The 22,108-nt window shown below is 40.4% G+C and overlaps 1 protein-coding gene across 2 annotated transcripts in view; it reads left to right on the top strand.

Moving 5' to 3' along the window:
• The window catches only part of RORA (RAR related orphan receptor A), a 697,613-nt gene that overhangs the window by 644,483 nt on the left and 31,022 nt on the right, over positions 1-22,108 (top strand). For both annotated transcript variants that reach the window (XM_020286044.2, XM_012782993.3), the window contains one exon: positions 13,704-13,789. In XM_020286044.2, the coding sequence (XP_020141633.1) occupies positions 13,704-13,789 (86 nt within the window). The remainder of the gene's footprint in view (positions 1-13,703; positions 13,790-22,108) is intronic.

The raw sequence follows: 22,108 nt of genomic DNA, 5'->3' as shown, positions 1-22,108 counted from the left end.
TGGGCTTTCTTAAAGTTTTCTTTTTTTAAGGTTTATGAGATGCTACTGAATACTATGAAGAACTGCTACTTGTTTTCCTGTCTCTGTGCCTCTCTCCTGGGGATTGTTCTGGCTTGCTGCAGATAGGGGGAAATAGCCACACGGGACTGAAATGAAAGACAATGTTCCTGGAGACCCCACTCGTGAGCTCGAAGCCCTTGGCCCACTGGCCACTTCTATCCATTGCTAATGTATTTGTGACTAATTTCCCATAGTTTGGCAATTACTCTCAGTAAACAGCCTGAACACTCATTCAAATAACAAGTTGATACTATACCAAATTCCTAGGATACTAAAATACATTATTAGTTTGGGAAATTTGTTAGTTGGCCCTTGGAGTTTTTCATTTTCTCCTACATAACCCTTTCTTGCTCCTCATTTTATTTTGTTATCATCGAGTAAAAAGTGGGCTTGTCAATGCCAACCGTGGTGGAGACACCATACGGCTGTCAGGTTAGGAGAAGAGCGAGAAACTGTGGCATCAGGTGGGATTGCTGGTTCCACAGTCCTGTGTCACCCTGTGTCATAGGTTAGACTGAAGGCAACCTGATCACCACTTTCAACGGTTGGTTTTGTCCATTTTGAGCTGTCCCTTTAAGCCCCTTTAAGGCCAATCCCTGGGATGATACAATATAAAAATCACACAGACCTTTTAAAATCTTTGCTTTCACTATTCCTAAGATCCCACCTGCCTTATTGAGGACATTATGTTTTTGCAAAGTACCTGGAACTTTGATATAGGCTCTCAAAGAATATTCATAAAATTGTTCCAAAAAAAAAGCATTTGTTTTTAAATTAATTATCAATATCTAAAAGTCAAGACTGAGGAAGAAAAGGAAAATAGAGACATACACTAAAATGGACTGCACTAATTGGACAATGAAATATACTTCTTTAGTACCATTTACCCCAACAGACCAGAAGAGAGAAAAGGCTTGATCCTTCTCTGATAGATACACTAATTCACTCTCAAGGAACATTTTCGAAATGGACAGATATTCCTCTGGTAGAATTCCCTGCTTGACAGTGGTAAGTTCTGTGATAATCAGTGGACCTAGTCTAACTGACAACTCAAAAAACTGATTCCAATAACAAGCAGTTGGCCTTAATAGAAACACTACTGTTTATTTTGGAGGGTGGGGATGGGCAAGGACTGAATAAACTTATCCTTGTGACATATTTTAAAGGATATTTTAAATGAATCATAATTCCTCAGAAGTCCTAGTGGTTCTTCTCATTATAGGGGGGAGGTATGTTTGGGGTGTGGCTGATTTTTTAAAACAAACATACAAAAGGTTATGCACACCCCAAAAAATCCTGTCCCATTCAGAATTTTGATTTGGAAATCTGCACATGTATTCAAATGATTTTTTTCTAAACGTCAATTTTTTGTTGTTTTTTTTTTTTTTTTTTGAGCTCCATTTCTTGGAATTGTTTTCAGTGACTGCTTCAGGTGTCTTTGAATAACAGTGAAGGCAAAATCAGGGCGAGTCATGGTGAGGAGTTGGGTTGGTTTTCCTGGAACACAGGGTTGACTCTAGCCCCTCCCATGGGCATTGGTTCCCCGACACCTCACAGAGAAGGCTCCTGTCCCGTGAGGACATTTTCGTGTCACGACCAGGGCCTGCCTCAGAAGTGACCTCACTGTTTTGATGGATTTTGACTTGATCATAGACTTGGTCCTTGACATCTAACACCATAGACAGTTGCAAGTGGAAAGAACGTAGGTAGCTTGAGTCCTAAAATCCTTTGCTGATGGAAAAGGTTTTGTTTTGAAAAATTAATTGCAATAGGAAATAGATTTGGATTACTGAAGCTGCCTGCCATGGGCTTTGCTGCTATTGATTTAAAGAAAAATGTACACAATTAGTGGCTTTTGAAGAAAGAGAGAGAGAGAGAAATAAAAAACAACCCAACTCTGTCCCAGCACATTCAATTAAAATTGTTTACTTGGAAATAAAAAAAAAAATCTTTTCTTTTCCATCAACACAATATTAGCATTGTGTTGCCCTGTCTCTTCTATAATGAAAGGTGTTCTCTTTGATAGTGGTACACATTAGTTTTAAAATAAGTAAAAACAAACAAACAAAAAAAGATGGAGGTAGGTGCATAGAAACAGTATTCTAGCTCCAGGCAGTATTCTCTGCCAGAACTTTCACTTTGGGCCTTGAAGAGAACATTCAGCACGTGAGGCCTGCCTCCTACTTCCTCCCTTACCACCTCTGCAAGATGCCAGCCTCGCTGTGGCCTTTCCCTAGAAAGAAACACTGGATTCTTTCAGTCATGCTTTGTACCTGGTTAGTTTATTTCTCATATTAGGCCTTTGCATTAGAAACAAAGCTGCTAAACTCCTCGTCTTTATACATAAGAACTATAATAATCTCTCCTGCTTCAGGCTTCATTCTTCTTGGTTAGTTCCCCCAACTAACCATAACCTCAACAATAATGAAGTAGGAATCATTTTAAAGATGAGGAAACTGAGGCACAGGGAGATTAAGAAAGTGCCCGTTCTTGAGATACATCACTTAGTAGAATGGGTTCCAGCTCTATCCAGGAAAATACAAGTATCTCAAGGAAAAACAAGCACCGCGTGTACTCACCAGCAGATTGGTATTAACGGATCAACACTTAAGTGGACATATATGAATAACATTTATCGGGTGCTGGGCGGCTGGGAGGGGGGCGTGGGCAATATATGTAACCTTAACATTTGTACCCCCATAATATGCTGAAATAAAAAAAAAACAAAAAAAAAAAAATAAATTCTAAATCTGCTAAAAAAAAAAAAAGAAAGTGCCCAAGTTCACATAGCTAGTAAGTGACAGGGCAGGAATTCAACGCCAGGCTCTAGGGTTTGCAAAGTGAATCTCTACACTTTACCTTCAAGGTGGGACTCACCTCTCTTCTTTCTTCTCATTTTGAAAAGTTTTTACCTTCAGCCTTAATGCATATGCAGTGAAACTAATGTAACAAGATTAAGTGTAGCAGTGGGTTCTATGTCCCCTCTCTGTGTTGCTGGTGCCAGTCACGCAGGTTCTCAGCAAGTGTTGGTAGGACTCGCAGCGAGATGGGGCCCTGTGTGAGCATGCGTGCTGTGTGTGTGTCTACGGCGTGCATCTGTGGTGCGTGTGAGCATGATATGTGTGTGAGTGCCGTGTGTATGCACGTGTGGCTTGTGTTGTGGCATGTGTGAACACGTGAGATGTGTGCGCCTGTGTTAGTTACAATTTAAGATGGTAGCAGCCGCTAGCATTAAAAAGGACCTGCTATTCCGAGCTCTGGCTGTGACAGTAAGATGTGCCCACAGCAGCTGTTAGCAATCAGAGTGTGTTTCCATCCCATGTGAAATGTGCTGCCACCACTCACGAAATGGATTTCAAAACCTTGCCGTACTGAAGTACCAAAGTGTGTGAATGGTACGCTTTCACTGCAAATTAGAAAGATTCACTTATTCCAGTGATAATGTCACGCCTGTTCACTCAAGCTATCTTAAATGACAACGACACACATTGCCGGACGCTGGTTAGCTGATGGGAGTACGTGCAGGGCAGCATTAGAATGTCATCTGAAACGTTTGTCTCTGTAGGCAAAAGAAGCACCTTGGACTCTAGGAGCCGAAACTGAAAATGGAATAGGAAGGACAGTGTTGTGTACCTTGTTTTGAACATCTTTACATGGCGGTTGTGTACTTACGTCACCTTTAGTGCATGACGTACGTAAAAATAAGTAGCTTCAAGATAAACACCCTGGCTATAGGTTTCCTTTTGTTGCAAAAAAAAAAAAATGACATTTATTAGATGTTATAGTGTGCGAATTGATGCTCAGATGTCAGACCTTCTCAAAATAAATCTGACAATCTCTTAGCTTGGTCCAGAGCATTTTTTTCTCCTTATGTCTCAGAGCCACTTAAATCCCCAAGGCTCTGCTGCCTTTTTCTATATTTCCCTTTCGTACTGAGAAATAGCTACCAGCTCCTGCTGTTTCCCCTTGGGAACAGGCATAGAAACAACTGTGCTTTAGCTATCAGCAAATATTGCTGTGCATTTTCTGGTTGAGCTTATATATTATGATTAAGAATGGAAATGTTTCTTTAATCAGCAAGTTCAAAGACTGTACATTTTGAGAAGAGTCAGAAAGAACTCCTCAGGTTGTTTGGTCATTGCTATGCATGGCTGAACTTGTTGTCTTAGAAAAGCACTATAAAAGGGAATCAAAAAAATTAAGCTGCAATCCATAAATATGTCTATAATATAGTTGAAGGCTTAGAACTTGCCGTATCTATTGTTTAGATGTTATTGGCTAGGTCTTGGAAGTTGGAGGTGGAGAAACTAGTAGATTTTTGTCTTCCAGGAGCTGGTCATTAATTCTTCAAGATCTTACAATCTTAAAATGATTAATATGACAACATCTACACTTCCGTTTCTGGCAAGCCTAGGTAATTTGCTTGTGAACTTTAATAAAAACCAGATCCTTCCCTGGTCTCTTGTCCAAAGCTCCATTCTCTCAATCTAATTCTAAGGGAACCTTTCTGAAATGGAAAACAACACAGGGGTGGATGGATCGGGGATATGGGCTGTAGGATAATCCTCTTAACCGTCCTCACCCACTAAAATGATCTGTGGACCAAGAAAGTTTTGGTGTCACAACAGTGTTTCCGTGACTTAGTCTTCTGTGGCTTGACATAGAGGAATGCAAATGCACTTTCAATGTTTAATGTTACAAGTTATTTCCAATCTTTTGCCATGAATCCAAAGTTTATCTGGTTGGGGAATATTTCTTAAATGACATAATCTACCATTCCATAAGCAGTAACTGATCTTCAAAAAAACATCCAAACTAGTGGAAAGAAGCAATGGGTTCCTTAGCCTGGTAAGCTCATATGACTTAACCTGAATTCTTGTTATTTTGACCCACTTCTGCACCTCTTATTTCATCCAGCTGGGTTTTGTGATGGCGCACTTAGGGGGTCATGGAAATTGTGCAATTGGCACTAGTAATCAATGGTTGTTAAGAATTTGTGGGGTTATGTGAAATCAGGTGTGAAGTTAAGAGAGCTGGAAAATGGAGTGGCTCTCTCTCTTGGGCTTAGGTGTGAGGATTTTGGGGTGATTGTGTGAAGCAAGATTTTTCATAAAATGCAGTAGGAGTAATTCTGATGTCTTTGGCTGAGCAGAAACTAGATAAGATCTCCAGATTTGGTTTGGTTTTAAAGATGTTCTTTTCTGTTGTGAAAAACAGACTCTGAGCGATCAAAGCAAAGAACTGACCCCATTGCTGTCAGCTGTGAGCAAAGGAAGATTTCACCTAAATGTGGCGTAATTGTTCTTGTTAAGGGGAAAAAAGGAATTGGTATCTAGAGTGAGACTGATCGCAAGAAAAGATTAGATGCAGTTCTGTGAGTCAGATGACATTTTTTGTCTACTATTATCCAGAATTATATAAGGGACACCTACCGTTGGAAAAGAAGTTATTAGGAATTTCCCTTGAGCATAGTCTCATCACTTAGCAAAATAAATGGATTCTCTTTCCTGCTGATAAGAAATGACATTTAACCCACACAGAGATTCAAGAGAAAGATTTTTGTTAGATGTTCCTGATCCTGGGCTCCTAGAAAATCTTCAAGGAGTATATATTGAAAAAAATGTAGTTAATTCTAGAATCTCAGAGGGGGACCTTATTCCAACTCCGAATAATTGGCTGAATGGCCAGTTACCTTCGTTTTAGCTCCTGATTTCACATAACCCCACAATCTCTTAAAAACAAGTGTGTTCCATTTACAGAGGCAAGAGAGAGAGATTAGAAAAAAAAGAAAAAAAGGATTTGCATTGCTGAGCTCAGTGGCATCTTCTTTTATTGAGTAACAATTTGTTCAGTATTTGACCCACTGGGTGAAGATGAGTAGACTGAAGTGTTAGGAAGCTGGCTTCTCTTGCTGGTCAGATTTTTTACTCAAGGTTTAAGTTGGTTACCAGGTAGTTACCAAAAGAGGTAAAGAGTCGATTGTCTTAAATTTGGGCATCTTGTGCAGTACTGTATGATAAATAGAACTCTAGAGAGAACTAGATCTAAAAATCAAAGCCACCCACTGTTTTTCTATATGAAAAATCTGTTTCCTCTCTTATTTGACAGAATTTCCCTGTCTAGGGATAAAAGTGCTCATTTGGATTTGGCTTTTAGCAAATATACATATGCATCAGGGAGTGTGAGTCAGTTTCTTCCGAGAGCTTAATCTAGTAGGGATGGAAACATATTACAAAGGATTAATACTCAATTCCCATTGTCAGAACTACCTGCATATTCGCAGAGAGCCACAGGAAAAGATGTGCCCGGCTTCCTTGTTCTTCAGAGATTTCCCGCATACACGGCTCAGCTTTCTCTGAATCCAGAGAGGGGCATTCTGGCCCAAGGTTTTAACTCCTGTACACCTAAGCCTTATATATATGAAGACTGAAGGGAAATCGTCAAAGTTCCAAAACTCCAATTTTGCCCTATTTTAGATTTAGTTTGCAAATGCTTGATCTCTTGGTGGTTTGAGGTTATACTTATGTGTGTATATTTGGCAGGGATATTCAACACTTCTTATTCAAAAGTGATTTTTCAAAAAGCTGTTAAGTTTTCGGCAGAAATTATAATCAAGTTGAAAGCTTTTAAGAAGTGGCTTATTTAGTAAGATATAGAACTTAAAAAAAAAAAAGTCTGTAATTTGACAGAGCATTTGAGTCAAATATCAACTTAATACCAAGGTTTGGGATGTCAGAGGGTAACACGTATGTTTGTTATGTTAAGAAGTGGTAATAATGCCATTTTCATGATGCCCCAGCAAGACTGAGATAAAGTTAGGTTGATGACTTTTTCGTGTTAGAGCTCTCATAGCGAGGTGACTTCTTTATCTGAGTGCTCTTTTTCTTTCAAGTTGAGACTAAGATAGTCAGGAAGGCATTTTTGGAAACCAACAATTTAAAACAAAATTTAAGTACGTCTAGATAGCTAGCAGGTAAAACTTATAGTACTGTGTCATTTTAATTCTCTTTGAGGCAGAACCTGTTGTGGATAATCAGGGTACAGCGTCCTGGTCCTCCCAAGAATGATATGCCAAGCTTCCTGAAGCTTCCCGTTTATATAGGGTTTTCATCTTCAAAGAGCTTTGTGAGCATTCATTTACCACCACCTGCCTGGGAGGTAAGAAGTATTCCCATTTTATAGATGGAGGAAGTGGAGTTTAAAGTGACTTGTCCCAGGCCACCCAGGGAGGTGGGTGTCCAACAGAGACCTGGAAGGGCTGGCTCTACCTCTCAGCTGAAACCACTCCCAGTGCTTTCTTTCTGATATCAGTTCCCCTTGAGAGTCCCAGATGGGTGATAAATCTAAAGGCATCAAATAATTCTGAATAGGAAAGAGACACCACGTCTGTCTTTTTGGTGGCTGCTTCTGCAATGAAACCCTGAGAAATCTGGACATAAAGAAGCAGCCAGTGAACCCTCCTGAGGCTCATTTTCTACATCTGTAAAATGGGGATAATAATATCCATCTGCCCCCGTCAGGGATGTTGTGAGCACCAAAATCAAAATAAGGTGAGGACAGAAACTTTCCAAATGGTATAGAACTCTGCAAAAACTCAGGCATTATTATTGTTGCCAAAGATGATTACCAAATGGATAGGGGTTTTTTTAATTAGAGGTCTCATTGTTCTGGTGACGTTCAGCCAGGATTAAATACTATCGTGAAAGAATCCAAAATCAAGGGAAGAAAAGACCATAGTAGGGAAACATGCTATATTATATTTGTATATACGTAACAGACGAAGTGGCAAAGCAACTTGACTATGAGTTTGCATGGTATGCAGCCGGAACGTGGTCTTCCTGGCACCAGAGGACCAATGAACATGCCTGGGCCGGGGAGCATGTCCACACTCCGGTCCAAGCCACAGTGTGGTCCGGGGCCACCCATGGCAGCAGTGACAGTATAGAGAAAGCATTCTGCTCCTTGAACATTCAGCACCTCTGCACATTTTAGAGAAGGGTGCTTCCTCCAGAAGGAGGATTTGAAAAAAAGGAGCCCATTGGCAGGGGGACAAATTGGGAAAAGGCTCTGTCACTCCACGCTGCAGCTGCCGCTCTGCAGCCCGGCTCACGGCCGGGTGAATTTCAGCCCCTACTTTTGCCCCCTTGGCTAGACACTTCCTTGAGTAAGCAGGGCACAACCTGCATAACTGTCTTCAGAAGCCCTGGAACTAGGAGGTGGTCAGACCGAGAGGGGCCACGAAATTCTAGAAGCCGGGAACTCCCGAAGTCCCTCCAGGGGGCAAGGTGAAGACACCATAGCTTGGCGGGCCTTGACACACTGCCATGCAGGCAGCTGCAGAAGCCTTTAATACCCCAGCAGTTTTAAACTGGGGATAAAATAAAGTGACTAATCCACAAAGGACTCAAGCCATTTTACTGAAAATAAAATCAAATGCCTCAGGGTTTTTCTTTTTAATCTTTATTGGTTTTTCTGCTTACAAAATACATGCTGGTTGTAAAAAAATTCAAACATTAGAGAAACATGTAACACAGCAAGTGAAAAGTCCTCCGTATTCAGAGCACACCAGGAAAAAAAAAAAAACCACTGTCAACAGATTTAGGTAAAAGATAGTTGTTGTTTTTTTTTTTTTAAGCAGTAGTTTTTGACCATTTTTGCAAGACACACAAATTGTTTGACATTCATAAGTGTGACAGACATACTGTCACAGGTGTACCCAAGGTTTGGCCATTGGCGATTTCCTGGCAATGCAGCAATAACCTCACTCTGTTCTGTCCAATTCGAGAAAGTATATGTTGTGCGAGGGAGCTAGAGTGAAACATATTACTGGGATAACCTTGGGTCCTTGTTAGTTTATTTTTTATATGAACCAATAAAAAAACTTTAATTTTTTTTTTTTACTTTTATTAGTCCTTGTGATAAATCTTGCAACTGATTGCAACATACCACTGTGTTGTAGCAAACGGTTAAGTGCCAGTGTTGTGAAGGATTGCTGTGGTAGCCGGTATGAACTGCCTGTCATATTATTTGGAGGATAAGCAGCTTTTCTCTAGCCTTACTTCGGAAAGAGCTTAGAGTCTGGAGGAAAGAATTTCATTTCACTATAAGGCAGGATTCCTTATCAACAACAACAATAATAATAACTACTATGTATTGAGTGCCAGCTATTTCTAACAACTATGTGCTGTGCCTATAGAAGAATACATAATATAAAATAATTATATATATATCAGATATATGCTGTGACATATATATGTGATACATTATTGAACTTTAAAATATGAAACTGAGGCTCAGACAGGTTACATAATTTGCCCAGCCTGAAGAGTTGGTAAGTTGTGGCATTGGTCACTTTAAAGTCAAAATTAACACCTGGAATGAATTTTGTGAAATTAAGAAGAATCCCCTAGAAGGGCGATGGTTATTTTCATTTATAAACTAGGCAGATAACTCCCAGAAATGGCTGTTGACATTAGTTCCTGAGTAGTCTGTAAGTTTAAACAAATTACTACAAGTCCCCAAGTGCGGCCCCTCAACCGAATCCAAATTGCACAGAACAAACCCTTTTATTACAAGGATTTGTTCTGTACAGTTTGGATTCAGTCAAAAGGCCACACTCAAGGATCCAGAAGGCCACAGGTTCCCCACCCCTGAATGTCTTTTGATCTTTGGTTTAGGATTGTTGCATACCAAGAGCAGGATATTTGTGGTTGCAGTAAGTTAGCTTGTCGGTGTGGTAAGGTGAGAAGGGGCGCGGGGTAGGTGGGGGGGGCAAGCCCTCAACTTTTGTTAGACCAAAAGACAAAACGTGTTCAAATCCCAGCCTTACCACTTCCTAGCTTTCTGAATTTGACAGGGCCTCGAGCCTTTCTGAGCCTCAGTTTTCTCGGCTCAAAAATGCGGACAGTGATGATGGCGACACTAATAATAATCAGTGATACCTTCCTCCTAGGGTATTGCAGGAGTGAGATTATGTCTGACAGGTTATAAGCACACATACATTTTCAGTACTATTGATTATTACAAATCTATTAGATTATTATCAAGAGCCTACTGCTCACCCACAGAATGAAATAGTGGGCGACTCTCTTGTACCATGTTATTTTTTTTTTAATTCTTTGGGAGAACAGGCATTGTTCTCTGAACCCAGATATCTTGCAAGCTAGATCCTGATGAAGAAATGAGGTCTTAAGAATGCCAGTGCGGCGTGTTCTTGTTCCTGTTATAATTAAAAAGCAAACTTTTATGGAGGTACGAGGCTGAATGGCAGCCCCAGCCCGAGGACCACTTGGCTAATTAGCTCGCTGGCATCCCAGGCTTCCCTGACGCCCGCTGCCACTTGTTGTCAGCTCCTTGAAACTGCAGAAATTCGCCTCTGCAGGTGTGGAGAGCTGCTTGAATTACGTAGGGTGCATGAGAGAGCAAATTATTTAGGCAATAGAGCTGAAAATGTGGGCAAATTAGAATTTTTCATAGCAAGATTGTTCATTGTGGAGCCAATTCATGATTATAATGTGCGCGTCTTGCTTCAGATATTCCACTACACAATAAACCTCTTTGCTGGGATGAATATGTATGTGGGCTAATTTAATCAATATACTTGTGAACGTTGACTGTAGTGGTGTCTGACAGAACTCATCCTTTGAAACGCTGGCTGAGTTAATGCGTGCAGCGTATATATGGGCCAAGACTCATAATTTGTGTTAAAAGAAGATTATTTTGAGAAGACACAACACTCACTGCCTGGTAGAAAATGGGAAAGCCTGAGGGATGGAAGGAAAAGGGGCAAAGGGATTTTTGTCCTTTTCTTCTCGTTGGACTGAACACCTAAATTCACGGGACTAAACTGCCTGCCTTTTGGAAAATTTGCAAGGCATTGACTACGTTTTTTTTTTCCGTGTGTGTGTGTGTGTGTGTGTGTGTGTGTGCGTGTGTTTCCCCCATTGATTCATTTGAATTCTGTAAATTGCCTATAAGGGGGATGGGGAAGGCTTTTGTGCATTGATGGATTAAATGCAGGATTGAGGAAGTGTCCTGCTCCAATCTGCAAATGCTTGCTCTCTGGGCCACTGTCCTGTGTCACAGCAGCACCAAACTCTGGGTCTGTGCCACAACTGCTCTCCACCTGCACCCCACCTCCCCCAGCAGGGCCTTGAGCTGTTCCAAGGGCAGAAGTGCCGGGAGCAAGGCCACCCCCGTCGTGAGCAGACCTCCATGCCAGACAGCATTTTGGTCATAGCCTTAAAGCTCATCACTTCACTTCTCATTAGTAATCCACTACAAATCCACGCGGACAAAGCAGCGGCAATACCGTATGTCATTTGCAGCGTGATGCAGATGCAGTTTGACTCAGTGTTCCCCATACACCCCGCCCAGGGCCTTCGTATTCTTAATAAAGGACTAAATAGATATGCTTGATCTCCCCATTGTTAGGAGGAAATAAAGCCAACTCTTGGAAGGCCCAGGTTCAGCATTAGTGTTGCTTTAATCGTGTCAGATAGTTTTGATGCTGACTTAAACTATAGGGCCCAAAGAGGTTTGCTTATCCCTAATTTCTGTGATTACAGCTTGAGGTAAGAAGTAAGCAGAAACAGCTCCAAGTAGGTCTTCTTTATTTCACATATGAATTCCATGCAATAGGTGGTTGAAGCACTTGGTGTTGCCTAATTATTCTATTCCTATGGGTCAGGGTTGGGGACGCCGGTTCTCATTATAGACTAGTTAATTCATGTGGGGAAAATCCAGGCAGCAACTCTCAGCTGATATACTTCCTTTCAGAATTTTTCTACCTCCACTTGGCTTTTGTGAACCTTGGAAAAACGTTAGGCATTTTCCCATAACTCTTGAGTTGCAGACGATCAGTAAGCACAAACCTTTCTCTTGACAATATTAAAGATATTGGACGAGCCATTAAGAGGGGTTATTAGATTTCATATTTCATAAATGACTTTTCTTGAGGAAATCAAGCCAGGCGCTAACATGAGGAGATTTGCAAGTGACAGCTTTTGTTAAATGCAACCTTAAACTTATTAAGTTGCATAACTCAGAATATACCTATCAGTATACCAAGTCACCACGACTGGGGTATTAGAAAGCCTCCAAATTATGGAAAATACATTGGATGTGAGATTTTGAACAATCTCTAAATCTGGATAAGCAAAGAAATTCAGTATGGCAGCAGTAAAAAATTATTCTTAAGAAAAAGACCCTCCTTCTAGAATAGCTTGCTCTCCCTAGAAGTCACCACCGTACTTATACTGGGCCCCGGGAAAGGGAGTTAGCATCACACATGGTTTATAATGGGGTTAAATCCAGTAGTTTCACGTGTGCCCTTTCTAAGTATTGAATACGACATCACATCAAATCCAAAGTAAGCGGTTGTGGAATTATCCCAGGATATGGGACTACATTAGAAGAGAGAGTGAGCTGTGTGTATATGTGTGTTACTTGTATCATGCAACATATTCCTTGGACAAAGTCATTGCTCTGCATAAGGCATTAGGCTAGCTAGGGGCTGTATAAGAATGAAATAGACTCGGGCACTTGCGATTGTGTATAATTTAATGAATAATCTGACATGATATTCAGTAGTGAAAACCATGGAAAATAAATCTAGCATAATGGAGCATTCCAGGTAAACTGGTGACCATTGCCATCTGGTCTGCACAGCTCAGCACATTGGTCATTTTTTCACATAGAAATCCTGTTTAATAGGTGATCCAAGCACCTTCTTTTGCCTAATGATTCTATTCCTTCAGTTCATTTTTTTAAATCCTGAATTATGCTCTTTTTAACTCTATTCAAGATATAATGTGTTTACTTGGAAATGTGCTTTGTCATATTTGAGAACTTTGGTGTAATATATGTTACTTATTTGGCTACGCTTCCAACTGGAGGCATCTTTAAGTAATCGATTAGGTGGACACACAGGCTCGCTTTCCCAGGAAATCAATTCCCAACATAAAGAACTCGGAAGCGACATAGCCTATTTGTCAGGATTCATCCTTATTAAATCCAGACAGGACGTTAGCTTTAGGGTTGAAAGGTTTTGATCGTATGCAAAACGGACTAATTTTTATAACACACGGCCGCTACGTTAATTTAAAAAAAAAAAAAAGATGAGTAAGGAATTCTTAACTTACCATCGTATGTAACTTATTAATATTTTGAATTGAATCATTTTCCTAAGTAGACGTGACTTTCTGGAGTGTACTTCTCTCTGCCAGTCCCCTAGCAGTCCAGCTACAATGCTCAGCGCTCAGCCAAGACAGATTTATGACCTTTTAAAAATAATGATGGAAAATGAGATCGGAGGAAACATTTTGGTATCCGCTTTGCTCTGAGGCCTAAACTGCGAGCTCTCCAGTTCTTGAAGGCTTTGAAATGCTGATTCCAGTCTTCTTGTGGGTTCTTAAACACCTTCTCAAATGACCCATTTTAATAACCCGAAAGCTATTATATAACGAGCAGCCATAATTTAGTCCAGGGCTCTAGGGGGACCCTCACAGTTCAGCAATGAATAGTTAATGCAGTATAATGTTTAGCAGGTTATTAGTTTTCACTATACAAATGCTGATCAGGGAACGCTTTTATAAGGTGTTTAAAAGAAAATGTAATTAACTGGTTGCGTGCTTCTGTTGCAGCTCAAATTGAAATTATTCCATGCAAGATCTGTGGAGACAAATCATCAGGAATCCATTATGGTGTCATTACATGTGAAGGCTGCAAGGTAAGCCTTTCTAATTGTTGTTGTTTCTATTAATGTGAGAATGTATCCTTGTGATTTTTATTTTTTTAATTCTACTATGTCTAAAAAGCCAACTCCCTGGAATTTTGAGTGATGAGACATGACAGGACAGCATAAATATTTTGGTGTTAAATTACAATTAAGGAAGTTCTATATTTTTTTACTCCTTCAAAATAACAGGAGATTAGAGAAACATATTTGAGTGTTGTTTATGTTTGTCACTTCCAATCTCAGAGTTGATTGAATTGATGAGCAATCTCTTTGGTTATCTTTTTTTTTTTTTAAAGAGATGACTCCAGACTTCTGTGATGTTATAAGCTTCATAAAAAGGTATTTCCGATATGTTTAATTGGAATGTGATTGAGTCTTATTGTTGGCACACAGATGTTAATACATCTGGCCAAATTATGGGAAGGCAGTTAGGAAGAACTGCGTTCTAGTGCCGGTGGCACCACTTGTCCATATTATTTTGGGCATGTCTTAATCTTTTTGTGACTCAGTTTCTTCATCTATAAAGTGGGTATAACACCTATCCCTCCTATTTTTTAGGACTATTCCAAGAATAAAGTGAGAAGCTATAAATAAAAGTCTTTACAAATGGAAAAGTGCTACTTAAACCTAAATAATATCATTATTATTGCTTTTGTTCCTATTTTTATTAGTACTGACCTTGATCATGGGGCAATATATACAGCACATACATAATGTGCAACAGGGAAATGGATACGTTTATCCTAATAATTCAAGACCTCCCCAAAACCCAGACTGCCTGTTACTCAAATTCCAATTTATTAAGATTTAAATCTTCATGCTTATATTGGAAGGGCCTTGAGACAGCTCACAGGGTAAAACAGTGCAAAATAAACAGGAGAGAAGCTACTTACACATGCAGGAGGCCTCTGAGACAGCCGACTGGTACAACCAGGCCGGAATTAGCCCTAAGGCTTTTGGGGGATGAGGCAGAAAAATAAAATCCATGAATTCGGGTAGCTTTCCTTTAGCGAAATGAGAAAATACAATGTCATAAAATACAAAATCACCTACAGACACAACTACTGAGAGACTTCAAGGAAATTAACCTCATAATTTCCTTAATGCTTTGTTTTACTATTAATCACCATAACATTTCCTAATTTGTACGTGTACAAATGCTTCCTGTGACTCCACCTTATTGAAGCTTGAGATGTCTGCACACCAGCAAACTCACTTAATACATTTTTTTTTTTTAAATATCACCTACGGAGTGGGGAGCTTGCTATTTAAAGGGGATTTTGAATTATTCATCTCTATGGTAACCTCCAGGCCTCAAGTTCTTGATTATCAAGAAAAAGAAAATTATGCCCTTTTACTTCCTCAATCTGCCCTCCTCCTCAAAAATTAATTAACCGATTAAATAAGGAAAATAAAACAAAATGAAATAAACTGCCTGGCCCACCCCCATCCCAGGATGTAAGGGAGAGAGTGATCTGCCCTCGGCAGCTGTCACTCTTTTTGATTTTTGGAGTTGATCTGGCTGGTGGGTCTGGGCAGCTGTTGCCTTTCACCCTCACCCTCTCTGCGTTCGCCCCTCCAAAGCTGGGACCCTGGCAGAAATGCCATTGCCTGTCTCCATGAAGGGTATATAGACAGCAGCGCTTGCCTACTAGGAGCTCTAAGCAAATGTGATTTTTGTGCATTGCACATCACCTCGGTGGTGTTTTCTTAAATGCACAGTGTCCTTGGGTGCATCCTGGACACCAGCTCACTACTCATCCCTTCCTTCTGCCCAAAAAACTCATCACTTCCTCTGAGTCTGCCAGTGATGCTCCCTGTAGTTTTATAAGGCAAGTGGAAGAGATTGTCTAGGAATTGAGTCTGGGGGAAGAGCAGCGTAGGGGTTACTGCATGTGAAATACCCCAACAGCTTGGAAGATGAACAACATGCTATTAAGCAAAACCTGAATTGAGTGTCTGAGACTCACTGTGTTTGCCTAGGCACAAACAACGTGCATTTTTTTTTCTTTCTACCCCTAATATTTACCATGACAAAAAAAAAAAAAAAAAACACAGGAAAATGAAGGGCAGCTATTATTCCACAGTTGTCATATTTCTAAGTTCCCCTCTAGATCTTGTCCGAATATAGCCTCAGTGCAAAACTGGTTTTTCGATTATCTGTTGTTCTATCCCTCTGCTCTATTGGCTTTGTACAAAGAAAACCACAAAACAATTAAAATGTCATTTTATTTACAGATCGGGCCTATGCCCAGTCAGAAACTTGTACCATGTTATGTGTTTATATTTGATGCATATACTATTTGTTATGCATTATAGTTTCTCTCTGCTGTAAATAACATTTCTATTCCTAGTTATGGTAAAGTCAAGAGACTTCTATTTTTTTGCCATTGGTGTTAATTATTTATCGTGTTCTAACCAGGGGAAGGTGGTTATATCATGCCCAACTGTAAATCATGTATCTCTGGGATAGTAGAATTAGACATAAGGAAAATTTCTAATTAGACATATCAGATAGATATCCAATGAGAGGAAAAAAGTAACTGAGTCATTTTCTGAGCTAGTCATTTTGTAAATGTATTTTAAATTGCATTTTAAAATCAACAACCTGAAACCATAAGAAACTAGAGAACCTGTTTAATTACTGAAATAGTTATTTTACCACATATTTGTTAAACATTGCATGTGAACAGCAAAAATGGCAGAAGTTTTGGAAGCGCTTTCTCTTGTTCCCAGCTCAGCCTCTCCTGTCACCTTTACTATCCGTAGATAGACTGTTTTGTGCCATGCTTATGCTTTGACTCTGGGACCTCACTGCCTGGTTTGAAATGCCAGCTCTGCTATTTACCAGCTCGAGCACCTACTCCACCGCTCTGTGCCTCAGTTTCCCCATCTGTAAAATGAGGATAGCAATTGTTGCTGCCTTGCAGGGTTATCATGTGCATTTCAGTAAAACACGCAGAAGAGTGCCAGGCACGGAACAAGCACTTCCTAAGTGTTGGCTGTTGTTATTGTCCTTACTAGCCAAACTGCTTAGTGGCTTGGTAATGCAGCTCTGTACGGTCAGATATTATTTCCTGGACAACTGTGGGTCCAGTCCTATTTGCTATGACCATGTGCAATTTGTTATGTAGAATCTGCCAATAAAAACAGCAGCAATACGAGCATTCCCTTGGGGCCAGGCACTGTGTAAGACCTAATCCTTCCCTCCAGCAGTTTATAGTCTAGCCATAGAGATGAGTCCTGCATAGGGAAAGTGAAATAGCAAGGTGAGAACTAAATAATGGAGTAGGGCCACAATCTATGATATACACAAGAAGCACGACGTATAGGTGGCTTAGAGGAGAGTAGCCTAGCAGGGTTACACAGAGGAGGAACCAGCAGTGGGCTGGGGCTGCAGAAGGATTTGTCCAACAGAGGAGGAATGGGAGGACATTCTGGGCTGGGGAGGAGGGAGAGCAAGGAATGGCTGAAATAGGAAATAGGGCAGTCTTGGTTGTATTCAGGGAACAGCACGTAACCCAGTTTGACTGAAGCAAAGCCTCACTTTCTGTGCAAAGTGGAAGATCCAGGTAGACAGGGACACCATCCCCAAATTTTTAAGGACTCCATTTTGGCAAGGTTTTTATTATAAAGGCATTTTAATTGTTCTTTTGAAAGAACGAAAGAACAACGTACTGGCACAGCTCAAGCCCTGGATGTTGCATCTCAGAAGAACACATGTTAGTTAGAATCCAGGCCTGTAAGGGGTTAACAAAATTTAGTCCTAGCCTTGGGTGAGCACGAAGAGAGGGTATAAGGTAAGCTGAGGCAGGCCTGCCAGGCAGGAGAGACCAGGTTATGGGACATGCCAGCAGAAATAACACTATAGGCTGTAGATGTTAGGGTTAAGGTTCAGTCTTCAAAGTGACTATAAATGGGAAGCATTAAGAGAAAGATGATCATTGGTTAAAGTTTTTTTTTTTTTTTTTTTTTGAGAAAAGATCTTGTTTGCCATTCAACTTCAGTTCCTGACTTTGTCATGAGGTATAGTGGCTACTCAAATAATGAAGATAAAAATTTATAATGAAGATAAAAAGTTTATCTCAAGATATATACACACACACACACACACACAAAAGATTTTTCATCCTTTTAGACTTTTTGGCTCTACACTTTTAACTATAAGTTTCTTAATGATAATGTGCAATCCAGTATTGAGGTTAGTGAATTGGTTTCTGATTATGTTTAAGACCCTATGCTGTTAATAAGTCTAGAAACAGAGTAGCATTCATTTGTCAAATACTTAGTCATCAGTCAGTACATTTAAGATGATATCCTATGCAAAGCTTTCCTCTTCTACCCAGTAAAGACAGCATTTGGGATAATTTCTTTGCATTAACAAATATATTTTCTTAAATTGACAACAAAAAAGCCTTTTAAAAAATATCTAGAGTATATAGTATATATTTTTCCCCTAAAATAGTTAAAGCAACTTCTGGAGTTTTTTATGTTTTAGGTTAAAAAGAAATTTCCATGAATGTTTCTTTTAGGCCCAAATTGTCTTTTTAGAGGATTCTAATATTTTTATTTCAGTTGTGAGATGTCACTAGCCCTGAAACAATTCTGTCTACTTTTCAGCATGGATACATTCATGATCAACTTTTTTATTCTAATGCTTTATAACACCTGGCTGCAGTATTAGAGCTAGCCATTTAAAATGAAAATTAGTCTTGGGGTAGGACAAACTGCTATTGCATCCTTATGATGTCAAAGTTTCAGTTCTGTTATATACAGGCGATAAGCAGAAATTTTTGTTCAGCCAAATCTTCCAGTCCTATGATGAAATGCAAGTGGTAGGGATGTATTAAACCCCAATTGGCACCAAGATGATTCAGATATTTAAAAATTTTTTATTTGGTTGTTTCGGTCTTAATCATGTCTCAGTAACTACTTCCCTTCCTTGGCTCACGGAAGATACTGGGCTCAAGGCCATGTTTGTAGATTGGGCCGTAACATAAGAGCCAGGCTCGGGACAGGTCTGTCATGCTAGCTTGGGAACGACTGTTGCCGAATGTGTTCCCTTGGATTGGATCTGAGTGCAAGGCATAGTCGAAAGCAGACATCCACACTTACCGAATGTGACACATGAGTTCAGCTTTAATCAGAGATCATTTGCACATACAATTCTGCAGGGAGGCCAGTCATTATTGAACAAGAGAGTAGTTCAGGAGAGCTGAATATTCGTGATTTATTGCTGCCAGATGTATGAGTGTGGGGCCATCCCAGCTAACTTCTGTGAATGAGGCTGCCTGTTCTTTCTAAAGAACAAATTTTCTTCCTCATTTGCTCCTTTGGAGACTCTCATTCCTGCCCCCCACCAATTTTCATTTCATCATTTCCTCTACCTCTTCCTCTCCCTGATTGTAATCTATTGCATGCCCTTCCTTTTACTCCTCAATCAAATTATGTTGACGGTTATCCTCTTTTCCCCCTTTATCAGATACTTTATTATCTGCCCACATGTGTCCAAAGGTATTTCTTCTTCCTCACCCCCATGCTTCTGAACACTGTCAACAGAAAGTTCCCAAGACAAATAAAACTGTGACATGGTGCATCCTTTTACATATAGGATCCTCTGATCTTCAGAAATAGAATCCAAGGTAGACATACGCCCCCTTTCAACGGTCCCCCAAATTCCAAAATTTTAGTTGTATTGGAAAATACAATAATTTGGGCAGGCATGTGAGCATTCACAATAAATCACAGAGTTATGAATAAATCTCGGTTGTCAAAAGCAAATGTGTAGCCGTTCCAAAGCGTCTGCCATTAGAATTCAGCAAGGCAGCTGTCAGCTGTTTTCTTGTAATTAAACAGCCAATGAGCAGCTAATTAAGACATATGTGTATACAGAAGTGGAAGTGGGTATGTTAATGAACTGTAGGAATCAATTCATTAAGTGAAAATTGTCAAAAGACCAAACATCAGATCAGCATTTCAGCCTGTGCTTCACTGAGAAGGAGCCCCATGCAGGAGGGGACCCCTCAGAGTGAGATGCCCTGAGCACCTCCAGCCACACCCACAGGCCAGAGGAGGGCCGGCCCACACTCCTGGGCAAAACCATTAATAACTCCAATAGGGTGTGCCATGTATATTTCAAAGCTTTCTAAGTATATCTAGCAAATGAGTGTTTTCCTACCTATACAGAAACCTGGTATGGAACTTTGGAGTACAGAAGCAAAAAGTTGTTCTTTGCTTGTTTGTTTTGTTTTGTTGTTTATCTTTTATTTTGGTTTGATCTGCCCTACGTGTGTGTCTCAGTACTTTTTAGGTGGTGCATTAAGAAATCCATGGCCTTTTTTTTAGCAGGATTTGGTGGCACACACCTGTAGTCCCAGCTACTGGGAAGGCTGAGGTGGTAGGATCGCTTGAGCCCAGGAGTTTGAGGCTACAGTGAGCTATCATTGCACCCCCGAACTCCAGCCTGGGTGACAGGGGAAGACCCTCATCTCAAAAAAAAAAAAAAATTCAAATAAAACAAGATAAATAAATGAAGAAGTCTACGGCCTTTGGAATAAGCTGCACCTATGATTCAGGAATTCAAACCCTTTATCTGCCACATGACACTTTGGACACATGGCTTAACCTCTCTTCGCTTTAGTTTTCTCATTTGCTAAAAGCAGATGTAAAAATACCTACTTTGCAAGTTACAGGCTGCATTGCACATAATGTTTGCAAAGAGTCCTACCCAGTGGCTCGTATAGAGTAGGTGCTTAGCATAGGATTGTCACCACTGTTTTTATCCCTACCATCATGTTTTCCTCTGCTCATTCTTTCTATAGGAATTTGTTGACTTCTCTAAGTGTTGGGTGAGCTACAGGAAACAAAGAAACAAGGCAGTCTGTAGGAGAGAGAGATAAATGGCTCAGCAAGGCACAGTCCAGGAGGGAATCAATATGGGTTTTCAGAGTACACATGGGAGGGGCACCTCAACCCGCTTTGGGAGGGCAAGGTCAAAGAAGGTTCCCAGAGAAAGTGACTATATCCTAGCGAATCCTGAAGGGAAGGAGACCGTTTCCAGGAAGTGGCTGGGAAAGGGTTCCTCTGGGGAACCGTGAGCACAGGAGCTTAGGCTTGGCCGGAATGTGACTTTGAGAAGGGGACTGAATACGGGAGAGAGATGCCTGGACAGGTGGTCACCACCTGATCCTCACCGAGAGCCTTTGAGGGCTGGCAAGGAGGGAATTGACTCGGTCAGTTTGTTCCAGAAAGAGATCTTTAGTGACAATGGGACGTGGATTGGAGGGAGTGAGGATGGAAACAGAGATCCCAGGTGGGAGGCTGTGTAATAACCAATTCAAGAGATGATGGGCATGGGAGCTGAAGAAAATTACAGTAAAGGTGGAGAAAAGTAGATGGATCAGAGAAATATTATAGGAAGGTGGCAAGAAGTGGCCTAATTCGGTGACTGCTTGGATGTGGGTGGGGAGGAGGCAGAGATGAGATGAAGCCCATCTTCCTGCCTTGAGTGACAGGGGGAAGGCAGTGCCTGTCACTGGGCAAGAAAACATGGGAGGAGATAAGGCTGGAAATGAGCAGTGGGTCAAGATATATTCTGTTCTAGAAAGTAAAAAAAAAAACAAACATTGAACTAAAATTTTTGGAATTCGTGTGGGTAGAGGTAAAGGTGTGGGGCCTCTAGAAGGCCAAACTGCAAGGTTGGGTAAATGCATATCCACAGTGGGGCAGATTCATTTGGACAACCAGGTGGGGAACTGGGGACCGGCAAGGACTGGGTCCCATCCAGCCCTGTGCTAGTAAGTGCTGAACAACAGGCTCTCTGGAAACAAAAAGTGTCTGTATATATGTGCTTAACTCTGCCGTCTATTCCACTGATCTGATTTCACATAGTTCACTCAATTTACCAACAATAAGAAGATATACAAATATTCTTTTGTAAATTTCATACAGAGAAATGATTTTCACTGAGTGCTCTCATTGGTTTCTGCTGAACTCTCATCCATACCTGTGGTTGCAGTGGACGGTAGACTGTATAGTTCCAACATGAGTGTTGGTTGATATTTCATTGACATTAATGAATGAGAAGAAAGTGAAACAACGAAGACATTTTTGGGACTTCACTCATTCATCAGTGATGATGTGAACAACTTCTTTGCTGAAGTTAATAGTTTTCAAATACTGAAAGGATATTTCCTTCATTTTTGTGCTATTCATAATGTGATAGCTACAGATATGACATACAAGTTTAATCTGCATTATTATTATTATTATTTTCTTCATCACTTTTTTTTTGAGACAAGGTCTCTCTCT

Source organism: Microcebus murinus, chromosome 6 (genome assembly GCF_040939455.1).
Source record: "Microcebus murinus isolate Inina chromosome 6, M.murinus_Inina_mat1.0, whole genome shotgun sequence".
In the NCBI taxonomy this organism is placed as follows: domain Eukaryota; kingdom Metazoa; phylum Chordata; class Mammalia; order Primates; family Cheirogaleidae; genus Microcebus; species Microcebus murinus.
The sequence above is the reverse complement of the archived record's forward strand: the minus strand, read 5'-3'. Positions and strand labels throughout refer to the sequence as shown.